At 36.2% G+C, this 23,131-nt stretch overlaps 1 protein-coding gene across 3 annotated transcripts in view; it reads right to left on the reverse strand.

Annotated features, from left to right (window-relative positions):
- The window catches only part of SPPL2A (signal peptide peptidase like 2A), a 71,336-nt gene that overhangs the window by 15,737 nt on the left and 32,468 nt on the right, over nucleotides 1–23,131 (reverse strand). For 2 of the 3 annotated variants that reach the window (XM_055435612.2, XM_088839604.1), the window contains exons 6-15: nucleotides 19,550–19,701; nucleotides 14,988–15,084; nucleotides 14,105–14,206; nucleotides 11,966–12,047; nucleotides 11,357–11,431; nucleotides 7,625–7,681; nucleotides 7,378–7,431; nucleotides 6,833–6,935; nucleotides 2,210–2,284; nucleotides 323–483 (exon numbers count right to left, since the gene is read on the reverse strand). In XM_055435612.2, coding sequence (XP_055291587.2) covers nucleotides 323–483; nucleotides 2,210–2,284; nucleotides 6,833–6,935; nucleotides 7,378–7,431; nucleotides 7,625–7,681; nucleotides 11,357–11,431; nucleotides 11,966–12,047; nucleotides 14,105–14,206; nucleotides 14,988–15,084; nucleotides 19,550–19,701 — 958 coding nt within the window. The remainder of the gene's footprint in view (nucleotides 1–322; nucleotides 484–2,209; nucleotides 2,285–6,832; nucleotides 6,936–7,377; nucleotides 7,432–7,624; nucleotides 7,682–11,356; nucleotides 11,432–11,965; nucleotides 12,048–14,104; nucleotides 14,207–14,987; nucleotides 15,085–19,549; nucleotides 19,702–23,131) is intronic. The other variant, XM_055435613.2, reaches the window with a different exon arrangement.

Raw genomic sequence — 23,131 nt, forward strand, 5'->3', positions numbered from 1 at the left:
CGACTTTTGTGTGGATTCTGAAAACTCATGTTGAAATGCTGTTTTGATTTTCCCTGATGCCCTCCCATGCTTCTTGGTACTTATACCTTGAGTCACCAGAATTTTGGCATCAGATTGCAGTGAGGATGAGAAGTGATGATGCAGCAGGTAACAAGTAAGGGGGTAGTGGTGGAAAGACACTTAGGACACTCTGATAAATTCAAGGCAACTTTTAGGCATGTAAAAGTTTGACAATAAATATATAAAGCTTTGATATATACAAGCAGTTCCCAACCAAAGTTAGGCACTGTTACAACTTGGTAACCAAGATATAAGCACATACCTGATAGCTGTTACCTTTCCAGAACTTTTTCATTTCTTTACGTCTCCAGGCAACAAGTGAGGCAGTAATAAGTGTGCAAGGTACTAAATACAGGAGAGCAGGTTGCCCCTTTTTCATCAGCACCAGAACAACAAATGTCAGAATCATGCCAACGGCATAGGCTGCAAGAATATCAAGTATCAGTCATTTTTATGCTATCAAAGGTGGATTTTAATTCCCTCACTGAAGTACTGGTTTTCAAATATTTCTCAGAATGTTTTTGCCCTATGACTTCTTTTCATAATTTCATTATTTTCCTAGAGAGTAGTCAAGAAAAACATTCTACAGAGCTTTTGAAAAATGGAAACTATTTAGTATTTCCACTATAATTAATCATTAATAATATAATTAATCCTTAATCATTGATAAAGATAATGATTCAAGAAAGTCTCAGCTATCTGCCACTATTAAGGATGTTAAGTTGCCCTGTTAGGAGCCCTAACATCTGAGTAGCCGTGATAGGCCTGAGATCTTACTTAGGCCTAAGTTTCAATTTCCTGGAGATAGGGTGGAGCCAAGATTAAGAAACTCCTCCCTAGAAAAATCCCACCGGTGCCAAAATTGGGCCAATCAGAAGAAAAAGGGAAATCCCCCAGAGAAAACCCCGCACGTATAAACTGGCCAATGAGCTTCTGTGCACGCATGAACTAGCCAATGAGCTTCTGCCAGCTACAAAAATAGGTGCTTATGTAACCTGAGACTATAAAAACCGCTGTGACTTGGGCTCGGGGCTCTTGTCTTGTCCGCACTCCACTTGCCTACAGGTACCAAAGGTTGTCTGAAAGAATCTTTCTAATATTGATTATATACTTCCTGGTGGTCTTCAACAATTGCATATCAAACTTCATGTGAACTTTTATTAATGACTCCGGGTCTCGTTATGAACATTGGATCTCAGAAAACTGGAACCAGTAGGGCTTTTATGGATAATGCAGTCCACCTTCTCGTTTTATAGATGATGCAATAGAGGACCAGTGAAGTGAGTTGCCCAAAGTTACAATGGAGGAATAGTGAAGTAAAGTGAGGCAATGGAGGACCAGTGAAGTTAACTGAGTTGTCCTGGTTTACAGTCTTTTCTGTCTTTTCACTGAATGTTTCTTTATTCTATCACACTGACTAGTGCTGCACGCTAACATGTTAATGCCTTCAGGGAGTATCGTACTTCATGGCCTGACTGCTTTTATTATTTCTTTATAATTTTCCCCCCTTTCTTCATCCTTTCACTCACTTAGCTGTTCTTTCTTGCTGTCAGAGTAACTATTTCTAGAAAAACCCTTTTGTAACTGCTGATGTACACTTATCATTTATAAGATTTAATTCCACTGTGGAATTAAAAACCTTTCTAGAACAGTATCTAAATTGCTCTGGTGCAGGTCATTTACCTAAGAATAAAGAATATTGGTATATGGATTTTGAGATATATATTTGATATGTTCAGAAGTAGAAAAGTATTTTTTGGCTTATTGCTTGTTCTTGTCTGTTTTCCATAAAAGAAGTGAGACAAGTAACAACTACTTCTGCTGTCCCAGGTATTATTGTGCCCATAAGTTTATTTATATTAATATGTAAATATTATACAGTATTTATTAAAAACCTAGTATTATACTAGTATCAACTACCTATGTGCCATATGCTCTAGTAAGCTTTTTATGTGTAGAATCTTTCATATATAATTTCCTTTTCAATCATCAAAAACCTTGTGATATAGGTAGCAAACTATTTCTTTTTGATGGAAAAAGCATCTTATTAATTAATGGTGAAGAATTAGAATCCAGGACTCGTTACTTTTAGACCTTTTTCTACAGATGATACAACTCAATATAACAAAAAGAAAAAACAAAAATTTACCAATTGTCGAGGAAACATAGTATATAGAAGAACCAATCTCAACATCAAATCTTCTACAGTATGCAATCAACAGGCCTAAAAAAAATTTCACATTACATTCTTAAAATAACAATAGCAATACAAATTCAGTTGTTAACTATGGTAAAAGTACATGTTGGATTGTATTTAACATTCATTTTAGCATCATTAGAACATTAAAGTACCTCAAATTCCGGACAAAATTTTATATGCTGATTTCTTTAAACTTCAGTTCAGTTCAGCCGCTCAATCGTGTCCGACTCTTTGCGAGCCCCTGAACTGCAGCATGCCAGGCCTCCCTGTCCACCACCAACTCCTGAAGTTTACCCAAACTCATGTCCATCGAGTCAGTGATGCCATCTAGTCATCTCACCCTCTGTCATCCCCTTCTCCTCTTGACCCCAATCCCTCCCAGGGTCTTTTCCAATGAGTCAACTCTTCACATGAGGTGGCCAAAGTACTGGAGTTTCAGCTTCAGCATCAGTCCTTCCAATGAACACCCAGGACTGATCTCCTTTAGGATGGACTGGTTGGATCTCCTTGCAGTCAAAGGGACTCTCAAGAGTCTTCTCCAACACCACAGTTCAAAAGCATCAATTCTTCAGCCCTCAGCTTTCTTCACAGTCCAACTCTCACATCCATACATAACCACTGGAAAAACTATAGCCTTGACTAGACAGACCTTTGTTGGCAAAGTAATGTCTCTGCTTTTTAATATGCTGTTTAGGTTGGTCATAACTTTCCTTCCAAGGAGTAAGCGTCTTTTAATTTCATGACTACAATCACCATCTGCAGTGATTTTGGAGCTCCCCCAAATAAAGTCTGACACTGTTTCCACTGTTTCCCTATCTATTTGCCATGAAGTGATGGGACTGGATGCCATGATCTTAGTTTTCTGAATGTTGAGCTTTAAGCCAACTTTTTCACTCTCCTCTTTCACTTTCATCAAGAGGCTTTTTAGTTCCTCTTCACTTTCTGCCATAAGGGTGGTGTCATCTGCATATCTGAGGTTATTGATATTTAAGTAACCTTAAAGTTCTGAATATCTTTAAACTTACCCTTCTCTTTACCAGTCCCGCACCATGTGTTATTAAAAGCACATAGCACAGAATTGGTGAAAACAATGTGCTAGCTAATACAAATTATGTTTTTTTTAATGGCTTAGGAAAATGGCTTAGGAAAATGTTTAATATAACATTTTCTTAAGCCATTGAAAACATAATTTGTCTTAGCTAGCACATTGTTTTTACCAGTTCTGTGCTATGTGCTTTTAATAACACATGGTGCGGGACTGGTAAAGAGAAGGGTAAGTTTAAACATATTCAGAACTTTAAGGTTACTTAATAGAAAGCATTCCCTACTTTATCAATTACATGAAAGGAGACTCACTGGCCTAAGAGAGCTGCTACACTGGACTTGGCCATGCACCTCACATGGCAACACTATTTGTTTCTCTATCTAGCTTTACTATGTCAGTGGCAGGGGTTTTTTAGAAGAGCCAGTACTCTTTACCTAGGCACAGCCCATCAGTACACAAGGGGACAGTAAGAAAAGTGAGGAAGGACACACTACCAGTTGACTGAGAAACATTATTAATTACTTCTATACTATTTTAGAATGCAAAAGTAGGAAGTTAGGAAACACCTGGAGTAACAGGCAAATTTGGCCTTGGAGTACAGAATGAAGCAGGCCAAAGGCTAATATTTGGTTCTGCTAAGGTTCTGCTAAGAGAACGCACTGGTCATAGCAAACACCCTCTTCCAACAACACAAGAGAAAACTCTACACATGGACATCACCAGATGGTCAACACCGAAATCAGACTGATTATATTCTTTGCAGCCAAAGATGGAGAAGCTCTATATAGTCAGCAAAAACAAGACTGGGAGCTGACTGTGGCTCAGATCATGAACTCCTTATTGGTAAATTCAGACTGAAATTGAAGAAAGTGGAGAAAACCACTAGACCATTCAGGTATGACCTAAATCAAATCCCTTACGACTATATAGTCAAAGTGAGAAATAGATTTAAGGGACTAGATCTGATAGATAGAGTGCCTGATGAACTATGGGAGGTTCATGACATTGTACAGGAGACAGGAATCAAGACTATTTCCAAGAAAAAGAAATGCAAAAAAGCAAAATGGTTGTCTGAGTAGGCCTTGCAAATAGCTGTGAAAAGAAGGGAAGTGAAAAGCAAAGAGAAAAGGAAAGATATATCCATTTGAATGTAGAGTTCCAAAAAATAGCAAGGAGAAATAAGAAAGTCTTCCTCAGTGATCAATACAAAGAAATAGAGGAAAACAATAGAATGGGAAAGACTAGAGATCTCTTCAAGAAAATTAGAGATACCAAGGGAACATTTCATGCAAAGATGGGCTCGATAAAGGACATAAATAGTAGGGACCTAACAGAAGCAGAAGATATTAAGAAGAGGTGGCAAGAATACACAGAAGAACTGTACAAAAAAGATCTTCACAACCAAGATAATCACGATGGTATGATCACTCACTTAGAGCCAGACATCCTGGAATGTGAAGTCAAGTGGGCCTTAGGAAGCATCACTATGAACAAAGCTAGTGGAGGTGATGGAATTCCAGTTGAGCTATTTCAAATCCTAAAAGATGATGCTGTGAAAGTGCTGCACTCAATATGCCAGCAAATTTGGAAAACTCAGTAGTGGCCACAGGACTGGAAAAGGCCAGTTTTCATTCCAATCCCAAAGAAAGGCAATGCCAAAGAATGCTCAAACTACCGCACAATTGCACTCATCTCACACGCTAGTAAAGTAATGCTTAAAATTCTCCAAGTCAGGCTTTCAGCAATACGTGAACCGTGAACTTGCAGATGTTCAAGCTGGTTTTAGAAAAGGCAGAACCAGAGATCAAATTGTCAACATCCACTGGATCATCGAAAAAGCAAGAGAGTTCCAGAAAAACATCTATTTCTGCTTTACTGACTATGTCAAAGCCTTTGATTGTGTGGAACACAATAAACTGTGGAAAATTCTGAAAGAGATGGGCACACCAGACCACCTGACCTGCCTCTTGAGAAACCTGTATGCAGGTCAGGAAGCAACAGTTAGAACTGGTCATGGAACAACAGACTGGTTCCAAATAGGAAAAGGAGTATGTCAAGGCTATCTCTTGTCATCCTGCTTATTTAACTTATATTCAGAGTACATCATGAGAAACGCTGGGCTGAAGGAAGCACAAGCTGAAATCAAGATTGCCGGGAGAAATATCAATAACCTCAGATATGCAGATGACACCACCCTTATGGCAGAAATTGAAGAACTAAAGAGTCTCTTGATGAAAGTGAAAGAGGAGAGTGAAAAAATTGGCTTGAAGCTCAACATTCAGAAAACTAAGATCATGGCATCCAGTCCCATCACTTCATGGCAGATAAATGGGGAAACAGTGGAAACAGGGGCTGACTTTATTTTGGGGGGCTCAAATATCACTGCAGATGGTGACTGCAGCCATGAAATTAAAAGACACTTGCTCCTTGGAAGGAAAGTTATGACCAACCTAAACAGCATATTAAAAAGCAGAGACATTACTTCGCCAATAAAGGTCTGTCTAGTCAAGGCTATAGTTTTTCCAGTGGTCATGTATGGATGTGAGAGTTGGACTATCAAGAAAGCTGAGTACCGAAGAATTGATGCTTTTGAACTGTGGTGTTGGAGAAGACTCTTGAGAGTCCCTTCGACTGCAAGGAGATCCAACCAGTCCTTCCTAAAGGAGATCAGTCCTGGGTGTTCATTGGAAGGACTGATGCTGATGCTGAAACTCCAATACTCTGGCCACCTCATGCGAAGAGTTGACTCATTGGAAAAGATGCTGATGCTGGGAAAGATTGAGGACAGGAAGAGAAGGGGACAACAGAGGATGAGACGGTTGGATGGCATCATCGACTCAATGGACATGGGTTTGGTTGGACTCTGGGAGTTGGTGATGGACAGGGAGGCCTGGCTTTCTGTGGTTCATGGGGTCGCAAAGAGTCGGACACGACTGAGCGACTGAACTGAACTGAATACTATATTATTCCTGGGCTGGGATTAAGTTTATTCTATAGGTAGCCTAGTGAAGAAGATACTGCAGTAACTGTCAGAGCAGACATTCTAGGAGAAGGCAATCAATTCCACCACACATTGTATTTTTTTGGTATTATAGTGCCCTACACGCTGTTGTTCTATGTTATTTTCCTCTATATCACAACCTTGCTTAGTTCAAATAATTTAAACAAATAACTATGGTTTTAAAACATAAGTAACAGAAATTATAATATATTTGGCATTATTAAACTCAACTTTTAAAGGGGATTTATGATATACTTTCTTGGGGAAGAGGTCAAATTGCTTCTAGTTACTGCTTCTAAGGCATTTTTTGAGCCATGGGAGATATACTTTGGTTGTTACTATCTGGGCTTTATCTTGTACCCATCAAAACACTTTTTCTCCATTCCTGTCACTGATCCCAGCTCTAGCATTAGCAGAAATACTTAAAGAGTAGGTAACTTTTAACATTTGATATCTGATACTGCACATCTGACAATTATAAATCATCAGTCTATTTTCATTCAAATTGTTACAAACAACTGCTTACCTGGTACAATGATGTCTCCAAAACCCAATATTGAAACTGGCATGAGACACACACTCATTACTGAGAAATAGGCCAGTTTTGGTACCCTGATGACTACTGGTAACTGTAATTACAAAAAAAAAAAGAGAGAGAGAGACCACCAATAAACCTCTTAGGAATCTTTACCCACATTTTAAGAAAGGGAAGGATTGACGTTAGAATAACTTAATGTTTTAAAATTAACATTTTAGAAATATGAGGGGAAAGAAAGCGTGAAATCAGAGAACATAAATTAAACATATATATACTCTGAATGTATAGCTTAAAAGACATAGATATGTAGTTATGGAAAAACAAAACCCAACACACATGTAGGGTTAAGAGTATTAATCCAGTATCCCCATATCTAACATTTTTTCTTTTCTTTTTACCAAAAACAGAGGACTCAGGTCTTGAAAGATTTTTTTTTTTTTTTTTACAATCTGGATTTTTTTCCCCAAAGAAGAGTCTTGTCTGAGAGGGTATGATTTAAAGTCCAGTGAACATATCTGAAATACAATCCTTACTTTCTCATGGGGAGCTGATGGTTGAGCAGTGGCTTCCACCAAGTTTCCATCATTCTAGGATGAAACCCAAGTCAATAGGTATTTAATAATTTAGAATAACTAACAAAAGGGCTATATTTTGTGAGAAACAAAGCTTTACAATACCTTAACATGCACTACATGACCAATGACTTACACAGGAAGGCAAAATTATTAACTGGACACACAAATACACTGGCAGTCATCTGTACTTAATTGCCACCCCTACCTTTTCATTATTTCCAAAAGGTCCAGCTGCAAGTTCAACCATGATACTCTCACCATTCTAAAATTAAGAAAGGTAAAAGAAATTGTTCAATCACTTAAAGTGAACAATCTTCCAGTATTCATGACCTAGGGCTTCTCAGGTGGCGCTAGCGGTAAAGAGCCTGACTGCCAATGCAGCAGGCTCGAGAGACATGGGTCGGCAAGATCCCCTGGAGAAGGAAATGGCAACCCACTCCAGTATTCTTGCCTGGGAAATCCCACGGACAGAGGAGCCTGGTGGGCCCCAGTCCTTGGGGTTGCAAAGAGTCGGACACACACACACATTCATGATCTACTGCCATGGCTATGGCCTACCGTAAGCTGATGGAAAGTCATCTGTAGACTGATTTTTTCCCTAAAATGGTCTCCGAAGATAGCAAAAATTGGAGTTATCTAAAAAAAATTTCACCTAGCATGCTACTCCACTTTATTAGAGCTCAACAAATAAGAGAAACTTAAGATAAGCCACACAAAAATTATTCAACTGAAGGTTTGAGCACTGATTTATACTGACAACTAACATCTAGCATTTCTTCTATGGGCTACACATTTTAAGTGCTTTTACTTATATTATGCCATATACTATGTGTCATTAGTCATTTTTAGCAATAACAATGAACAGGGACAGAAAATATTGAATTTTTTTTATATACAGATTTGTAATAAATTGATGACATTATTTAAATATACATTTAACCTTCTGTCTACTCATCACAATAACAATGAAGCCAAATTTGAAAAGATCAAGCCCTAAAGAACTTGAGAACATTTCTCTATCCTGACTCTCGCCCAATTTCAGCTTTGCCTGCTCTTAATGCACCAATCAAAACATTAACCTTAGCAGAATTTTTTCCCTGTGCATGTCTAAGGTCTTTTTATGTGGGCTGTGTGAGAAATTCATTAAAAAGTTCTCTCCTGACAGTAAAGTCTACTGGGGAGAGGGGAAACATTTAAATGCAGCAAGCTAAGACTATATGAGCACCCATCTTACACTTAAAATAATGCCCCAAACAGGTCATGGGAAGATAAACAAATGCTGAATTTTTAGGAGAATTTTATTGATTAGCTATACTATTTTCCATGTGGGTGGGGAGCATAGAATAAATTACTTGAGTTTATTTTCAAGAGGATTTCACTGATACCTGAGTTGAGTAGAAAAAAGAATAAGTTCCTTGGCTACAGAAATCTTTTCCTCATGTTAAGCTTTGGGTTACAGAAGGGTTAAATCACAAGAATTTATGAAAATAAACTAATATTAAATACAGTTGTTTACAGGAAACTCCCATGATGTGATTCAATTTCCAGATAAAGAGCTTATTTTGGTTCATTTTCAAATTGTTATTTAAAACATTTAACTGAAGACCATTACTGACATCCTCTCATACATTCAAAGATATCTACCTGAGAAACTACTGTTTGCAAGACACTATACCAAGTATGGTGATAGATGAAGGAAAAAAAAAGACAGGTTCTTACTACCTGTACTCCTATGGCTACCTGCCCTGCCAACTCATTAAAAATCTACTAATACCAGGGTCAAGAAGTTATTTAGAATGTCTAATATTTAATTCTTGATATTTTCAGTGAAAACCACAAAAATCAGAAATCATTTATCTGATTTTCATTTTGATTTGCCTAACAAACCAGACTGAGAAGACAGTGTTAAGGTAACTCTACAAGAATGAACTCCAAAGAACACGTCAATCTTTTCCATTGGATCAGATTACTAGAAGTCACATTTCTAGTCAGTGGGATCAAAAATGGAAAAAAAGAAGAAAAATTCCCTAAGCACAGAAGAAAGAAGACTCAAAGACACCTTTACTATTACCATATATACCTTTAAAATCTTGACATTTTTATGTGTACAGAATGGACACAGTTTGCTGGCAGACAAGTTTGGCATTTATAAAGTGATACTAGTGTTAAAACATAATGGAAATTTTATTTTTAGAAAAGAGTTTAGTTATAGCTTTTATGTTCACTGTGCAATGCAAGTGTCATATGATATGAAAGTGTTAATCACTTAGTCATGTCCAACTCTTTGCAACCCAGTGAACTGTAACCCGTCAGGTTCCTCTTGCCCATGGAATTCTCCAGGCAAGAATACTGGAGTGGGTTGCCATTTCCTTCTCCAGGGGATGTTCCCGACCCAGGAATCAAACCTTGGACTCTTGCATTGCAGGCAGATTCTTTATCGTGTGAGCCACCAGAGAAGCCTAAATGGGTAGTCATATGGTTTGACTACCCATTAACCTATGGGAATGGTTTTGCAGAGAGAGTGCTTTATTTTCATTATGAGATCTGTGATGGAGTGACTTATAGAAACATTTTTAAACCAAATAAATTGACACAAGCCAGAACAAGTTTAGACCAAACTTCAAAATACGCTTTAGTAAATTAACAGCTTTTGCTATAATTCCTAATACTAGTTCTATGCTTTTTTAGGTTACCATTGCAAATTAAGTCAATGAGCCACATGGTTCGCCATTAAAGCATGGAAAGGTACTAGTATTTTAGGACAGTTAACTACATTTGTTACCTAGTTGCAATTTTAGCTCCCCCTGCATATGTTTGTCTTATGCCATCATAGCCAATATCAGAAATGCAGATATTTCACAGACAGCAGAGGTTAAAGAACAAAGAACTACTAGGGGAAAAAGCAGTCATTATAAAATACTAAATATATGAAAGTGACAAAGGATAAAAAAATGATATAAAGTTAGAAAGTGAGACTCAAAGTGGGAAAAGTAGAAGAATTAAGCAATAATTAGTAATATATTCATGAGATAGGAATAGGGACAAGGTAGAAGAATTAAGCAATAATTAATAACATTCATGAGATAGGAATAGGGACAAGGTAGAAAAACTGGGCCAATAATGAAGGACTACCACACTCACCCAGCACCTCTCCCTTATTCTAAGCACCATGATTTTATTGAGGAGCTAGTGGTATAGCTGGGAATAGATGAACTAGGAGTTTCAAGTTGCTACGATTCTAACCTCATGGAAAAAGACAGCCTGAGATAATGAAAAGGTGGACAGAAGCAGGAAGGAAGAGTATGTGCCCCTGGGTCTAGTTTCTCCTGAGGACAGGCCCTCCCTGGCCTTCGCACATATTCTGAATAGATGGGACCTCTTTCATATAGAAAAGTTGGATTCTGGCAGAAACAACCAAAATAATTCTACTGATGGAAACAGAGGATAGAATGCTAGCAATACTCCCTCACTCAAATGATTAGGAAACTGAGGGCTACGTGACTAGCAGCTCAGGGTTATAAAGTTACAGATCTACACTTTAGGTCTCTAGACTTCCAGTGTTGGGCTCTTTCTTAGTCTCACACTAGGGTTACAGAAATGAAAGAAGCAATGACATCTTTTCATTCTTTTTTGCTGTCTGTATTATCTACAGCAAATATCTATTGTTTTATAATAGGAAGAAAAGTTACTTTAAAATGTGTAGGAAGAAAATTTATAGATATTCTCATGTTTACATCAATCAGGAGGCATTTTTTTTTAAGCAAAATGGTGTAAAGCCTTAAAAATATCCTCTATTAAAAGGCCAATTTCAATGACAATTCTCTTAAGAAAATTAGAACCCAGTCAATGGTAAATATCTGGAAAATAAATACTCTAAGAACATATTTAAGATTCTAATCATTTAGTATGTTTCCTATGCATTTAAAAAATATCATACCTTTGTGATGAATGGTGTTATGAAAACAAAAAATACATCATAGAGGAGGAGAAGGCCTAGAAGTATCACACATGACTGTTGAAGAAAGAAACAAATTTAAAGGTCAAACCTCTCATATTTAAATTAAGAGATACTATTTTACAAATACAAATAAACATGTAACATACATTTAAACACTATTTTTTAAGGCATTTAATGTTTATTACTATTTGTAGTTTTATTCTATAAATCACTAAAATTTTATCTGCTTCAACCCACTCTTTTAAAAAAGAATCACTGAAGCAAAGAAATATTCTTCCTTATTTTAGTCTTCTACGGATTATATGAATATGGCATACTATGTGAATGAGTAAAAATATTTTATGTAGAAAATTAGTGGTTTCCTGGGATGGGGATTAGGACTGATTGATAAAGGGCATGATAGAGCTTCTGATGAGGTAAGAAATATTTTATAATTGATTGGGAGAGTGGTTACAAAGTTACATATTTGTAAAGTTTCAATAATTTGTACATTTAAAATAGGTGCATTTAATTATATGTAAATTATACCTTAATAAAGTTGTTTTAAAAAGAAAACAATACTTTAGCTAGCAAAGTAGTCTACTTTACCTTGAAGTTGGGTAACTTCAGTGTTTTAATTAAATTCAGACAGAAAGCAATCCCCAAGATATCCTGTAAAATCCAAGCCCACCTAAAATCAAAATAAATTATTGTTTTACTCAGTTATTTTTAAGTGGAACATTTCAAAAGAAACATATCACTAAAGCAATACTGTTCAATTGCTATGATTTGACTATTCAACTATTAAGTAGCAGTTGTAACAACAGAAAAACCTGTTACAGTCTCCATATTTTATTGTTCGAGTAGAATAGTCAAGGCTGTATATTGTCACCCTGCTTTTTTAACTTATATGCAGAGTACATCATGAGAAACGCTGGGCTGAAGGAAGCTGGAATCAAAACTGCCGCGAGAAATATCAATAACCTCAGATATGCAGATGACACCCTGCTTTTTTAACTTATATGCAGAGTACATCATGAGAAACGCTGGGCTGAAGGAAGCTGGAATCAAAACTGCCGCGAGAAATATCAATAACCTCAGATATGCAGATGACACCACCCTTATGGCAGAAAGTGAAGATGAACTAAAGAGCTTCTTGATGAAGTGAAAGAGGAGAGTGAAAAAGTTAGCTTAAACTTCAGCATTCAGAAAACTAAGATCATGGCATCCAGTCCCATCACTTCATGGCAGATAGATGGGGAAACAGTGGACACAGTGGCTGACTATTTTTCTGGGCTCCAAAATCACTGCAGATGGTGATTGCAGCCATGAAATTAAAAGACGCTTACTCCTTGGAAGGAAAGTTATGACCAACCTAAACAGCATGTTAAAAAGCAGAGACATTACTTTGCCAACAAAGGTCTGTCTAGTCAGTTCAGTTGCTCAGTCGTGTCCGACTCTCCGCGACCCCATGAATCACAGCACGCCAGGCCTCCCTGTCCATCACCAACTCCCGGCTATGGTTTTTCCAGTGGTCATGTATGGATGTGAGAGTTGGACTATCAAGAAAGTTGAGAGCCAAAGAATTGATGCTTTTGAACTGTGGTGTTGGAGAAGACTCTTGAGAGTCCCTTGGACTGCGAGGAGATCCAACCAGTCCCATCCTAAAGGACATCAGTCCTGGGTGTTCATTGAAAGGTCTGATGTTGAAGCTGAAACTCTAATACTTTGGCCACCTGATGCGAAGAGTTGACTCATTGGAAAAGACCCTGATGCTGGGAAAGTTTGAGGGCAGGAGGAGAAGGGGGCGACAGAGGATGAGATGATTGGATGGCATCATACACTCGATGGACATGGGTTTGAGTGGACTCCGGGAGTTGGTGATGGACAGGGAGGCCTGGTGTGCTGCGGTTCACAGGTTGCAAAGACTCGGACACAACTGAGCGACTGAATTAAGAATAATCAATAATACTGAACTAGGAAAAAGTTGAAAGCCTGCTTCAGAAGAAAGTATATCAGACAAAAGTACATATTTATCCTTAATCTTTGATTTTAACATGTCTTTTTTTAGAAAGGTAGCTCATAACAAAGGATACGATGTTAATATACATCCAGATAGCTAAAGCATAAAGGAAATGAGAGCTAAATATCAAACTCGACCAGTAATTGACAACTAACATGAATAATTACCAACTGATTATCATACTTGGGGCTGCCTACAATTGTATGAACTCTCCTCCCAAATTTTGGGCCATTAAATCCTTTGGGGTTTTAATAATTTTATTAATAAACTGTTAAAATTATTTCTGGTTATCCTTCCTGCAAATAGACAGAAACCTATATATTATCTTATATTTCTTTCTTTCTCACATGAAAGGTAGCATATACTAGATATTCTTGCATATTTGGCTTTTTTCAGTTAAAAATATATCCTGGAAATCACTGCATATCAATTCACAGAAATCTTCATTCTTGACAGCTGCATTGAACTTCACTGTGTGGCTATACCATAAACAAGTGTATTTTTGGAGCCTATTTCAGTTTAGATGTTTAAATCCTAGTTTATATTTCCTTCTCTAGACAACCTCAAATCCATTAGCACAAGATTTCTTTATTTTAGTATTTAGCATGTTTCAAGACTAGGATGTTCTGGGGGGAAAAAAATCCATAATGAACAATTATCAAGGCAAGATATGAAACAACCCATCCTTAGTCTAACCTAAAAGGAAATACAATGAGTATTCATACCTATCTTCATTTCGAAATACAGCCCAAACAACAGCTACTGCTATGCACAGTCCAGAGAGAAAAATAAGTCTCACTTCAATGCTCTTGCCACGACAGGTAAACCTAAAAGACAGTTTGAAATACATTAATTTACCCTAAAGATGAAATACAATGTTCACTTAATGTAACAAATGAATGTTTGCCACAGTGAGAAGAAAGTTTTTGAAACCTCAATTTTAAAGCCTTGACTTTAACTACAATGAATGATACATAATAAAATATTCACCAGTTCAATAGAACTGTTGATGAAAATGCTCTATATCTGTGCTGTCCAATACCACAGCCATTAGCCACATGTGGTTATTTAGCACTTGAAACGTGGCTAATGGGACTGGGCAAGTGAATTTTTAATTTTATCTATTTTTGCATTTTAAAATAGCTAACTTTATTATCAGTGAAAAGACAGGCACAAAGTGGATTCAAACCTGCTTAACTTTATTGGAACTAGCTCAGCTGATTACAGAACAGGGTCTCCATCATTATGGGGCCACATACATTTTAAATCAAAGGTGATTCCTGTCCAGCTATCTGCAAACCTCAGCTATCCATTCTACAAACACATGCCATCAATCACAAGGGAGGCCAGAAGGAGGTTTGATGGCTCCATGTAACACATCGTTGCTACCAGAGAAAAATAAACAAAATGGGACTGGGCAAGTGAATTTTAAATTTGATTTTTATTTTTTTATTTTTTTTTAAATTTTATTTAATTTTAATTATTTTTAATTAAAATAGCAACATGTATATTGGACTTCACAGGTTTACAACAAAGCTCCTATTTTTCCTTTTATTGTTTTAAATTACAAAAACCAATATTATGGGCTTCCTCACAAGAGATACATACGTGCATTGTCCACACTGTATCTTACGAACTAGTGCAGCAAGACAGTTGTACAGACTCATCGCTGATGCTATGCAGAAAATTGCTATCATAACATAAACTAGAAAAAAAGACACCAAATTATATGAGAACAGAGGAAACACAATAAGGAAACATGGTAAGAACACTTTTATACAGTTCATATTGGCTCTTTAGCTTTCTTATTCTTTCAATGCAGTGACCATATCATAATCTGAATTGGTTACCAGACTGAACATAATTAGATCTTGAGCTTTAAGGGTGGTATTTCATGTGTTGTTTCAGTTCTACTACACACTACTAGGATTTCTTTATGGGCTGAAGCTAGCTCTGCAATTTTTTTTCTTTTTAAAAAAATGTTACCATTACAGTCGATTTATAATACTGAATTAGTTTCAGGTGTACAGCTTCAGATTCTTTTCCATTATAGGCTATTGCTGCTGCTGCTAAGTCACTTCAGTCGTGTCCGACTCTGTGTGACCCCATAGACAGAAGCCCACCAGGCTCCCCCATCCCTGGGATTCTCCAGGCAAGAACACGGGAGTGGGTTGCCATTTCCTTCTCCAATGTGTGAAAGTGAAAAGTGAAAATGAAGTCACTCAGTCATGACCGACCCTTAGCGACCCCACGGACTGCGGCCTACCAGGCTCCTCCATCCATGGGATTTTCTAGGCAAGAGTACTGGAGTGGCTTGCCATTGCCTTCTCCAATTATAGGCTATTACAAGATACTAAATGTAGTTCCCTGTGCTATATAATACCCACTGTTTATCTTTATAATAGATAGTGGGGTATATCTGTTAATCCTATACTGCTACTTTTTCCTTCCCTTTCTCCTTTAATTGTAAATTTCTATGTCTGTCTTTCTAATTTGTAAATAAACTGATCTATATTATTTTTTAGATTCCACATACATGATATCATATTTGCCTTTCTGTCTGAGTTAACTTAGCACAATAATCTTTAGGTTCACCCACGTTACTGCAAAAATAGCATTATTTCATTGTTTTTTAATGACTGAGTAATATTCCATTATATATATATCTCATACCTTCTTTACCCATTCAGCTATTGATGGGCATTTAGGTTGCTTCCATAATTTGGCTATTGTAAATAATGCCACAATGAACACAGAAGTAGAAAGAAAGTATTAGCTGCTCAGTTGTCTCCAACTCTTTGTGACCCCGTGGACTGTAGCCCACCAGGCTACTCTGTCCATGGAATGCTCCAGGCAAGAATACTGGAGTGGGTTGCCATTTCCTACTCCAGGAAATTTTCCCAACCCAGGGATTGAACCTGTGTCTCCTGCAACACAGGCAGATTCTTTACTGTGTGAGCCACCAGGGAAGCCCCTAATGAACACAAGGATGTATATATATGTTCTATTTAGTTTTTTGTTTTCTTGGAATAAATACACAGAAGTGGAATTGCTGGATAATACATTAGCTCTATTTTTAGTTTTTAAGGAACCTCTATACTGTTTTCCATAGTGGCCACACCAATTTATATTCCCACCAACAGTGATAGGAGGGTCCCCTTTTCTCCACACCCTCTCAAAAATTTTATTATTTGTAGATTTTTTGAAGATGGCCATTCTGAGAGGTGTGAGATGAAACCTCATGTAGTTTTGATCTGCATTTCTCTAATACTCAGTGATGTTGAGCATCTTCTCATGTGCCTATAGGCCATTTGTATGTTGTCTTTGGAGAAATGTCTATTTAGGTCTTCTGCCCTTTTTCTGATTGGGTTGTTTGTTTTTTTTATATTGAATTGTATGAGCTGTTTGTGTATTTTAGATATTAACCCCTGTTGGTTGCATCTTTTGCAAATATTTACTTCCAGTTTATAGGCTGTCTTTCAGTTTTGTTTATGGTTTCCTTTGCTATGTAAAAGCTTTGTTTTATTAGGTCCCATTTGTTTATTTTTGCTATTATTTCTTTCGCCTTCAGAGACTGACCTAAGAAAACATTGCTAGGATTTATGTTAGTAGCTGTGCATTTTATCATTCAATGATTCAGTCACATGTTTGTTAAAGATGCCTATGAAGTGAGTTGTAGACATTTGTATTTAAATGGAAGAATTAATAAACCACTTAAAATACTTTTTATTTATGTTTTTAGTGGAAATGTTTTACTTTTTAAAAAATTTATTTACTTTAATTGAAGGATAAATATTTTACAATATTGTGGTGGTTTTAGCCATATATCAACATGAATCGGCCATAGGTATACATGTGTCCCTAAAATATTTTTAAAAAGCTTAAAGGTGAGAATTTCCACCTACTTTAGATGGTGATTAATCATTATTAATCATGATTAATGACTGATGATTAATCATCATTCAGTTCAGTTCAGTTGCTCAGTCGTGTCCGACTCTGCAACCCCATGAATCACAGCACGCCAGGCCTCCCTGTCCATCACCAACTCCCAGAGTTCACTCAAACTCATGTCCATCGAGTCGGTGATGCCATCCAGCCATCTCATTCTCTGTCGTCCCTGTCTCCTCCCGCCCCCAATCACTCCCAATCATCATTAATCATGATGTCTATATTTTCCTATGGGAAATTCATCTCTAATAACTTTATATGTGGTAAAACCAAATCCACTTAAACAAACCTCATTGTCTAGATATGATGTTAAGGTATTAAAATTCACAAATGTTTTTCTATATCAGCTATACTTGGTTGAAAATTACTTAAAATTAAAAACATTTGATCTTGCTGTTGTTAAAAACAGGAAGAAATTATTATGCTCTAAAAGTATTGCTTCATGAAATTTCTCGAAATTTTACAACGGAAATACACATTTTTACTGAATTTTGCAAATTCCACTAGATTTCAGAAAACTGTAACTTTGTTTTGTATGTGAGAAAAGACAGCAAACTAGAGACACTAAATAAGGGGCAGTAAATTAACCACTTTCTAATTGGTGATCTTGGACAAATTATTTTTTCATTTGCTTATTATTTGTTATTATTGCATATATATGACAATCTAAGTAGTAAGATTGATAATCAAAGATTGCCAAGCTGAGTTTGTTTAGTCATCCACCAAAGATCTCCAAACCAAGATTTTAAACTCTAGTGGAAGTCATGCTGTGGAAGCCATACCAGAGTTTTAGTGTCCTACTATACCTAAGAAAATGATTTGGCATAAGACAGAATTTGGTAAATATAACTATCTTTAGTTATTTTCTTGAGCATGACTTAACATAAAATGGCATGGAGAATCTTAGCAATTTAATACATTGAACATATTAAGAAATGGCATCAATTTTAGCCATAAGGAACCATTTGAAAGTATATTAAATTTCACAATATCACACACCATTGTCAGAGTCATAATTAGACCCCATGTCACGGGATAACCATGAGGTTTAATGATCTTCCTCCTCCTACACTGAAAATTACAGTTACAACAGGGTCAATTTTTAAATAGTGATGAGTTTAAGGAAATCCCTTACCAAAAACTAAAACGTGCTTTAGGATAAAGTAGAGAAATCTCTTTGTTCTATCAAAGACCACTAAATATATCAACTGAGGGTCAGACACACAATTGAAGGCTGAGAATTTAAAACAGAAAAATTAGCTGTGCAATGACGACATAATACAAATACCACACTAGTATCCACTCTCCCAACAACATATTGAAATATGAGTGATATTCCAAGAATAATTTTTTCTAATTGGAAATATATATAAGTATAGTTTTAAAACTGCTACCATAGGAGAGGAGAAATTGAAAACTAAGGTCAAACTAACCAGAGGCTTCAGTTTTCTACTCCAGAAACTTACACTGTTATTCTCTAAAGAAACATTTTGTAGCCTGTGGTGGTTTTCACAAAGGATTTTTGTTAATTCTCATTAGGCACACTCTCTTTTTCCCTGGGCTCCCTTCTCTTTCTGCTACTTGTTGGCCACAAATGGCAAATTTCCATCTTATCAGAACACTAACTAGAGTGTTCAGGGGATGGGCAAGCCATGACCCCTTCCCTCCTAAAGGAAAAAGTATCATTTACTCTCTAGACTACAAGCAAGTACCTGTGTGTTTTTAGATGTAGTATGATCTTAAATGTTCACACAAGTAAAACAAAATTTAAGCAATACTACAACATTTTGATTTGCAAACTGACAGAAAGGACCAATCACACTTTAGGAGTAAACAGAAGCAATAAATTCATAATTTTAATAATCTTCTATTAGATTTCATATAACTGTATATAGCTATCAAGAAATCCTTAGTCTGCTCCTTAGATACCAGTCTATTATGCTTTGTCTGCAGAGAGGAAAACCTGGGGACCGTAGCAATTCTTTCAGGTTGTCCATGAAGAAGTGTTCTTATTTTGAGTAACAGCATATTTTAAATCAGAATTTTTTTTTAATCCCAGAGTAATAGGGACCTAACACTTTTGACAGTTTAAAAAGTTAATATCACTTTTTAATTATTCACTTAAGTTTTCCAGTTGAATGCCTTAAAGGAAAAGATAAATTTGGCAAAGTAAATGAAAAGATTATACGCTAAAAAGTAGCAAATAAAAAATGATTTCTTACCCAACCATTTGTAGAAGAAATAAAGTAAGACCATCATAATACAGCAGATGACCACAAATATTATAACTGTTAGCGGACTAAAAGTAAAGTATTCTTCCTTCTTTTTCCTCATTTCCCTATCTTCAGTGTTTGTCATTGCCTTCATGTTTTCCCTGCATAAACACACACAGAAACTTCAGCAATCTCTGCCAAGTACAGAAATTTAAAAAATCTATCTGTAATACTAACTTAAAGTTGTTTCTGATTACAAAGTTAATATACTTAAAAACTTATAAACCATGAAGAAATACTTAATCTAGAAGTAAAAACTCTATAACTCTACCCTTCAGAGTTGGTGTGTTATTAACCACTAACTTATGAAACTAATTTTTTCTGGAGACAAAACTGTTGAAACAGAAGACATTTACTACATAAAAAATTAATGTTTTTGGTGATGTTTATATTATCTAATTTGGAAACTACACTGACGTAATGTTTCAAATAAAAACCAATTCTTTTTATACACTTAATATTACCAACTTGCAGATAGTAAACTACTTTTAGTTTCTCTTCAATGTAAAACACTAACTTATTCTATCAGTCAGCTCAGTATTTACCGTTAAGTCTGTTTGGTGCTCATCAACATATTATGAAGGATTCAAAAGAAGTTCAAGACATAGCTTTGTCCTACCTTGATTTAAGGTAGCAAAACATTGTTTCTAATTCTCCCAATACCCATTCTGGGGTCACACAACTAGTGAAAGGCTGACACAGGAGCTGAAGAGGAAAGGGTCACAAGCTTCTTTTATTGAACAGTCAGCTTCTGTTCTGTCATCTTGTCTCTTCCCAGTTATACAGAAGCCACTAACGTACTCTTCCAGCACCAGTCCCTTCAACTCTGGACTACTAAAATGGTATTCCCGATCGCTTCTTGGCCTTTAGGTTAAGATCAAGTGTAAAATGGTGTTCCCTGTTTCTTTTTCATATATCCTGATCCTTTTCAGCAGGTCTGGGCTAAATATAAACTTTAGGTTAAAAAAAAAAGATTTATTTCTATCAACCTGTACATTTGCTAAACTGCTTATTTATCAACATGCCACTTTCTTATCAGAAAACTGCGTATCAGGATGGTTACTATTCTACGCATCTGTGACTCTAGGGAGGCTGCCTGGGAATGGAGCAGGGAGAAGGTTTGAGGAGGAACACACAGTATCCATTGCAAACATTTATTTAAGGACATTTCTATCACAGAACCCACATAAGGCACAATAACCAAAAGGGTATATATTCATATTCAGTTTATAGCAGGTAATTTATTGAAGGAAAATATATTCTAGGTTTATATCATGTTAAAATAATACAACTCATCTTTTTATAAAAAACTGTATTCAAATCAGGTCAAGAGCCACAGGCAATAGGAAGCTAAGCTTTCTTTCCTGCCATCTTGAGTTTATGATTAGGACCAGTCATATGCATGCATGCTCAGTTGCTCAGTTGCGTCTGACTTCTTTGACACCCCATGGGCTGTAGTCTGCCAGGCTCCTCTATCCCTGGGATTTTCCAGGAAAGAATACTGGAGTAGGCTGCCATTTTCTTCTTCACCAGTTATATGAGGGCTCATTATAACAGGAGTTTAACTCTCTACTGAAAAGTCTTTATATGGAATCTAGGCATTTTTCCTTTTTGCATAAAGTACATCTTTCATTTGGCAGGTTAATTCTGGGTTATGAGGTCCTGTTCTGGTAAACTTTTCCTTCCCTGAGCCATATTCTCTTTTCCCTTCTATTTCAGTCTAACTCTCTTTACTTGCTAAATAATTGTTCCTGTGTTATTTTTTAAAATTAAGATATAGAAGACATATAACATTAATTTCAGGTGTACTACACAATGATTTGATAATTGTATATATTGCAAAATGATTACCACAATAAGTTTAGTTCACACCCGCCAGCACATAATTAAAAAATTTTTTTTTCTTGTGATGAGAACTTTTAAGAACTACTTTATTAGCAACTTTCAAATATGCAGGACAGAATCATTAACTATTGTCACTATGTTGGACATCACCAGGACTTAATTATTTTATAACTGGAAGTCCGTACCTTTTGAGCACCTTCACCCATCTTTTCCCACCCTCCACCTTCCCACCTCTGGTAATCACCAATCTGTCCTCTGCATGTATGAGTTCATTTTTTTAAAAATTCCACACATAAATGAGATGTTCTGGTATTTATCTTTGTCTGACTTATTTCATTTAGCATAAGTAATACCCTCAAAATCCAGCCATGCTGTTGTAAACGGTTCTTATATCAATAATTCTACTTTTTATGAAACTTTTCCCATTTTATCATTGATTAAAACTCTTTGTCTATACTGTCACTCCCACCCACAACATACACACTTAGTTTTTCCTATCTTTATCCTACTTTTAGAATCGGTCACTTCAATTTCAAAATCCTTAACTCTGCAGGTAAAAGATATCTCTTCTCCCAACCTAGTTACTGAAGGCAGTACATTTTTTTGTTTTTCTCCATCATCATGTTTTATGATTAAGTCAACTTGTATGTACTGCTCTCCCACCTCCAATTTTCTTGAGGAGGAGCCTGTCCTGACAGGTACATTAAGCTTGCCTTGCTAACTCAAAGTCCATGGACCAGTTTGTTAAAAAATGCAGAATCTCAGCATTCACCCCAAGCCTACTAAATCTGAATTTTTAAAATTTTTAATGGACATGGGTTTGGGTGGACACCGGGAGTTGGTGATGGACAGGGAGGCCTGGCGTGCTGCGGTTCATGGGATCACAAAGAGTCGGACATGACTGAGCAACTGAACTGAACTGAATGAGATCTCAAGACAGTTTGTATTCACATTACAGCTTGAGCAGCACTACTCTAGAAAAGAAACAATTTACAATAATGTAAGTACAGTGAGAATCTATATTAAATGGAAAAACATTTTCAATGAATCAGTAGCTTTTCAGAAATTATAACATTTTACCATATGATCTAGAAAATGATTTTGGAGATCTTCCATACTAGGCATTATAAAGATTAATAGTGAAAAATATAATGCTTACTTATGTGAAGACATGTGACTAACACATGCTGAAATGTGTTTTCCAAATATGTAAAATATTTTAAGCTCAATACTCTAGGAATTTATGCTTGTTAGATTTACTGTAAGTCAATCAAATTTTAGTATTTTAAGAAATTACAGGTAAGATTAGCTTTAGCTGGCGTCAGATAAGCCCTTTTTAGTGGAATCTATAGATCAATTCACAAGGTGAACATATTGTCCTTTATGCACAAAATAATATGCTTTGAGCACAATTTTTTACTCAGTTATGAAAATGAATCGATTCTTCTAAACTACACTGCCTGCTTTAATCTACAGCAAAAGGTACATAACTGTAAGAACACTGGGTTTAGGTTGTTATTAAATAGACAAATCCAAACTTCACGACCTTTGAAATTTCTATATTTAAAATATGGACATGAGAATTAATATCCAACTCCTAAAGCACTGAATAGAATGGTGAGGTCACACTGTAATGATTCAATTAAGGAATTTTCTTCCAATCTAAGCGAATAGGTACATTAGGAT

This window comes from Moschus berezovskii, chromosome 9 (genome assembly GCF_049115385.1).
Source record: "Moschus berezovskii isolate FMDL1 chromosome 9, NW_MosBer_1.0, whole genome shotgun sequence".
Lineage (NCBI taxonomy): Eukaryota > Metazoa > Chordata > Mammalia > Artiodactyla > Moschidae > Moschus > Moschus berezovskii.